The 6000-nt window shown below is 44.8% G+C and overlaps 1 protein-coding gene across 14 annotated transcripts in view; it reads left to right on the top strand.

Annotated features, from left to right (window-relative positions):
• Positions 1-6000, top strand: part of PCM1 (pericentriolar material 1) — a 48507-nt gene continuing 42507 nt past the window's right edge. For 4 of the 14 annotated variants that reach the window (XM_081875563.1, XM_081875564.1, XM_081875561.1 and 1 more), the window contains exons 1-3: positions 3-185; positions 4934-5045; positions 5638-5883. In XM_081875563.1, the coding sequence (XP_081731689.1) occupies positions 4950-5045; positions 5638-5883 (342 nt within the window). In that variant the 5' untranslated portion in view covers positions 3-185; positions 4934-4949. Of the gene's footprint in view, positions 186-214; positions 395-687; positions 914-4933; positions 5046-5637; positions 5884-6000 lie in introns of those variants that run through there. The other 10 variants (XM_081875570.1, XM_081875572.1, XM_081875560.1 and 7 more) reach the window with 7 other exon arrangements.

Genomic DNA, 6000 nt, shown 5'->3' with positions numbered 1-6000 from the left:
GGCCCCTCCGCCGCCGCCGCCTCCTTAACGCCCGTCGAGGAAGAAGCGTAGCCTCAGGAGGACCGGGCCACGTGACCCGGGGGAGGGGACGAGGAGGAGGAGGGGGCGGGGAAGAGATAAGAGAAGGCGAGCCGACGGCGGAAGAGCATCTCTTTTTTCCCCGGCGGAGGGGCGACTAAGTAACGGTACGTATCCGTCCGCCGCCTTCCTTTCACCAAGATGGCGGCGGGGACGGCCGTTGGAACGGGGATGTGAGGGGAGACCCCGTCATGTAAGCAGCCTCCCGCTCCGTTTATGGAACGAGGGCGCCGGCGGGAGCTGCCGGCCGAGAAGGACGGAAGGCGGCGAGGTTCGGCTGCGCCCTTTACCCCCTCAAAAGGAGCAGCCCCCTGAGGTGGGAGATAACGGGAGGCAAAACAAAAAGCGCGCGCGCGTGTTATGATGGGGAGGGGTGCCTCTGTGGGCCCGCCTGAGGGAGCGCGCGCCTCAGGAACCGCGCGCTGGTGCGGAGGGGGGCGTGTCCATCCGCTCCACCTCCAGAGCCCCGCGCGGCGCCCTTGGCAGGCTCCGCCCCTGCGCCTCGTTGGGAGGGGGTGCCTTGTCTCCAAGGAGACGGAGTGTTCTCTTTCCTAATTGGTCCGAAGCCAGGCTGCTTGGGTCGTTAGGGTCCCGCCCCCCCGCTTTGCTCCTCCTCCTCCTCCATCCTCTCTCCGCCGCGATCGGGACTTTGCCGCCGATCTCAAGCGGGGATTTCTGAGCCCCTGGCTCCGCCCCTCCAACCGTCTTTCCGACCCCGCCCCTGAGAAGCAGCAGGTAAGGAGGAATCGGCAGTCGCGCTGGGGCGGCCGTGGTTGGAAGAAGAGCTCGGGGCTCGGTTCTCTGCCTGACTGGGCCTGCACAGCGCTGGCCGCGGGTAAAAGGGCTCGGCTAAGATCGTTTCCTTACGATTGCTGCCTTTTAGGGAACTGGGTTTAGGTCCGCCGCTGTAATTGGGGGGGGGGATCCATCCCAGGTTGTTTCCCAGTCTCGGTAATAATAGGGGAAGGGGGCTGGGCCTTATGATTAACTCCGAGGGTCGTGAGCTGCGGTTGACCTGGCCAAAGAATTGTGTCGGGGTCTGCGTTCGAAACTCCCATTGTTCCAGGCAGAGTTTTGCGACCGGGGATGTCATTCACAGTCTGAGCTCTGGGCCTAAGATTTCAGATGAAAACAGCAGAGTGGAAGGAAAAGAGGACCTTTTTCTGCCTCCCCACTTCCAGCTACTCTCTGAAGACTGGAGAATAGACCCTCTTTAAGAATATTACTGGGGAGGGCAGGGGAAGGACCAGACCATGTGGGAAATGAACATACTATTTTAGCTGCACTTCATTCATTTTCAGCTTTGTATTCTTGTTATTAAAAAAGAAGTGCCCAGACATTCCATTGTTGCTACCATAACCTAGGTTTAAGATACCATTTAGCTCCCAATTTTCATATCTGAGTTTCTGAAACTGGTTAGGGTAGGTGCTTCCTGTTAACCATGGTATCTTAAAGCTCTCCCTTGTGCTGCTGCTTTCATTGGTGGTTCTGCTAAAACTGCCAGAACTGAAATTTAGGAAGCAATATGCCATTATATATGCTTAACTGCAAGCTTCTTATAGCAAGAGGCTTGTTTGGGTGGATGTAGTCCAGCTTCAGTGCTTCCCAATGGTAGCCAACATTTAATTATTTATTACTATAGCCTGGAGAGTTTATTTGGTTAGAGCATGGTGCTAATAATGCCAACGTTGCAGGTTCAATCCCTGTATGGGACAGGTGCATATTCCTGCATTGCAGGGGGTTGGACTTGATGATCCTCAGGGTCCCTTACAACTCTGCAATTCAATTATTATTTATTAAATTGTATGCTACCCTTCATCCAAAGATCACAGGTTGGTTCACATGAGTACAAGTTATGCAGCAGTGCCTGGTCTGTGTAGACTTTTCTATCAGAAGTGCAAACCAGTACTTCAAGTTTAAAGCTGCATACCTTTTGTTACCTTTCCTGCTTTATACATAGAACAAGCAACTTGGCTGCTGCCTTCTTTGTCCTGAGGTTGTTTACAGAGTTTGCTAGGCAACCACCTTGCCATCTTAGGATGAAGGGCGGTATACACATTTAAATAATAATAATAATAATAACCCTCTGTATGTCGTCACAGTAACGTACAACAGATCTTGTTGCTTGAATCTGCTCTACAATTATGGAAAATACTGTAACAGTAAAAATTAAAAAATCTTAGCGAGATCTAAGAAGTTCTTCCTTGTTTCAAAATTAATGAAAACAGTTTTAAATGCATGTGCGTCTTTGAATTGTTTTTCTTTTGAGAGCTGAGGGTGGCTGTAAATTGGGCTGATACAAAGTGAATGCAAAATATCTAGCAAGTCAGGCCAACTGGGAAAGACTATTAGTTGCTTTAGAGTATAGAACAGTGTTTTTTGCCAGTTGCAAATGATACTTGTGTTATTGATCAGGCAAGAACAACAGTGCCTCACTGTCTTTTCATTCCTGTGATAACCATAGGACATATCATATGTGGAAGATAATTTCTAATGTAAGGGGGCAGACGGATTCAAAAGGGAGCAAGAATTTGGGGTCATTGACAGCCTGATCCTTGAGTTCAGTTGTGTTCATTTCCTAGTAAGTTTGAGGGGTGCAGTGTTTTCCTGTATTTAGTCTCGTTTGGAAGGAGATCACTGTATTTTGCAATATTTGCATTTATTTACAGATATACAGGTTGAACAAAGATACATCAGGAGCACCCAACCTGAAGTCCACTTCTCTCACATTAGATCTCTATGGGGACAGCAAGCACCCCATCAGCTGTTAGTTTACAGAGTTCAGAGCTCAGCTCTCTTTTGCTTCTCAGCCTGACTCAAGTGGCAGCCTATTCTTCTTTACAGACATCTTGCCCCATCGCCCAGGCTAGGGACTTGGTAGAGATGGCTTTCAAGCTTCCAGAACAGTCTCTGTTGTGGGCCATTTACCTGTTACTTCCCTAGCAAAGGAGATACTTGGCAACATTGCGAGGACTGTTAACACTGGGCGAGGAACCCGGGTGTCATCCCTGAGGGGGGTGACGTTACTGTGCTGCCGCCCTGGGATGCTCACCGCGGGCAGCACCCCCCTGGGATGCTCCCTGAACACCTACCTCCACCTCTGACTGTTAAGGCAGTCTCCTGGATCCATTAATCCTCTCCTGTCCAACCCCAAATCTCTTGAAAGTATTCATAGGATTTCAGCCAAAGGTTATCAGGATAGCTTTTCTCTGTTGACATTTTGGTTATGCACTTTTGTGTGTGACATTGGTGGACAAAAGAGTTCTTGAGGCTGACCTTAGATGTTGCCAACTGCTTATAGGACTCTTACTTTGCATAATTTGATCTTACATTGCTGTCCATATTTGATGACTGCAGTTTGGGGTATTGAATTGTGCTGTATCTGTGTTACATTTCAAATATGGATGGATCTTATAGGAAAATTCACCATACTTGTTTTGGCTTTGTGATGTCTGTTGTTGAACGAACACTTTGGACATGGGTTTTTTTTGTACCCATTTAAAATATTTTAAATAGTATGCTCTACAGCACCTTAAACTTTTCAGCTTTCACTGCTGGATCCTGGCATTGCACTGTTATGTGCATTAAGCTCTAATTTTAATAGGGTTTTAAGGCCTCGTTCTTATGCATGCTTACGTGGGAGTAAGTCCTGTTGAACCCAGCAGGAATTACTTTTGAGTAAACATGTTTAGGATTGTACTGCAAGTGTTTTTGGATCAGGGCTCTGGGATTTAGTCAGTTTTCCTCTGTGCAAAGCAAACTGGAAGATGGAAATTCAGAGTTTGGTAACAATTGAAAGTACTGTAAACTTGTTATATGGCCCTTTATGAATTTCCACTTAGCATAGCTTTTGCTTGACTGTTTAGTGAGGAATCACAGACTTGTACAGGACATTAGTGCCAGCCTATGTGCAATCTCTTAGTCTTTCTGGAAATTAAGAGCATGTCAGGGCAACAAAGCTTTTATAAGAGGATTCATCTGGAAATAGCCGCTTGGAAGGTGAACAAGAATGGGGTAGCTGGGAAAGCAAGTAAAAACATCTTTGCAACAATTTTCACCATCAAAAACTTTTGATTCCATCGTGCCCTCACGCTGAAAATTTAGGTTTTCTAAACTTCATTTTTCCACCAAAAACCTATATTTATACATTTTTTAAGGCATTTATAAAATCTTTTGAGTGCTGGTGTGTGTTTTCCTGAAATCCTCATCATGTTACTGAGCTCTGTGTAAAATTTCAAAGAGATCTGATCATTGGTTATGGAGAAAAAATATAAAATGCACACAAGGTCGAGGATCTTAAAAGGAACAGAAACACAGATTTCACAAAACTTTGAAGTGCTATAAAATTAAAACTGTTTGAGATAGAGGGGGGAAATTTAAGGGGGTTTCTTTCAACCATGAGGGAAGGTTGTACACCATTTTCATCAAAATCCGAGATGGTGGGTGGCATGACCACGTTGAACTGACGTAGAATGACCCTATATTCACTTACTTTGGGAGTAAGTGTCATTAAAGATGGTGGATTGGAACTTATTTCTATATAAATCTGCATTAGTTAAAAATGCTGCATCCACTGAATCAACTCATCCCTGTATATGAAATAAGCTTAGTATGGAAACAAGTTTAGTGTGCAGAACCAAACATTAGAGACCAGGGCTGGTTCAGAATTAATGAACCATGTGAAGGTGACATGAACTAGCCTGTGTGATCCCAGGACATGTGCATGCTCACTCACATAGGAAGAGACCATTGTTTCCTGTTATATCTGACTTACCCAGTGTCTAGCATTTAGTACAGACTGGAAATGTGGCCCTTTTAAAGTGGATTTGTCTTATAATGGTATCTGTTTATTCAGTGGTGAATAACATAACATGGCAGCAGGAGGCAGCCCTTTTGAAGAAGGAATGGATGATCGTGACTTACCTGGCTGGAGCAATGAGAGCCTTGATGATCGATTAAACAACACGGTATAGCACTAATTTCCTTGAATACTTATTATTTCTCTTAATACTTATTATTAATTTGTATGCCACCCTTCATCTGTAGATCTTATCATGGTTCACAAGAGAAAAATACAAAATAAAAACAAGAACAAAAAAAATGAATATTAAGCTCTTCTAGATACAGGCAATGACTGATTTACACACATCCGAATGGTGCACTATCGTGGATGACGCTGGACCTGGAAGTGGGCCCAATACGTTATAAAGACATCACAGAAAGGGGCAGAGTGGACTTGTATGTGCTTTGCTAACATAACCCCTGCACAAAACGAGGATTGCCTGTATTGACAAGTGGGTTCCACAGGCAGTTTTAAGGATATATGATGCTTCTACGAAAACTATATAAATATTAAAGCGTATGCTTGAAATCGGTTTCACAGTGTTGTTGAAAAATGGTAGTAGATTGCAGCATGTTGAACACTTGCTTTAAAATGGAAGTAAGTTTTTAAAAAATTAAAGGCAATTTGTGTGGTATTGGGAAGAATCATGAATTTTAAGTAATCCTTTTTCTTTAACGATGGCGTACATGGTTTTGTTTCTTTGTTTGATTTTTAAGGGCTGGGGCGGTCAGCCAAAGAGGCCCAACAGATCTTCAGAAAAAAACAGGAAAAAGGTTACCGGTGAAAGTGAAACAAGACTTACTAATGACATCTCACCAGAATCGACACCAGGAATTGGACGGAAAAAGTCAAAGACACCTCATACTTTCCCTCATACAAGATACATTACCCAAATGTCTGTTCCAGAGCAGGCAGAACTTGAAAAACTTAAACAAAGAATAAACTTCAGTGATTTAGATCAGGTATGTGCTTTGTTTTTACTAAAGTGATCTGGGTGGCCTCCCTGGTTTCCAAGTTAGTGTCTAGCCACTGTCTTACATGTGTAGAGAGGCAGGAGGGAGGTGCAGAAGCTAGCATGA

This window comes from Podarcis erhardii, assembly GCF_964252035.2.
Source record: "Podarcis erhardii genome assembly, chromosome: 9".
Taxonomy (NCBI): Eukaryota; Metazoa; Chordata; class Lepidosauria; order Squamata; family Lacertidae; genus Podarcis; species Podarcis erhardii.
This window is presented reverse-complemented; position numbering and strand designations above follow the sequence as displayed.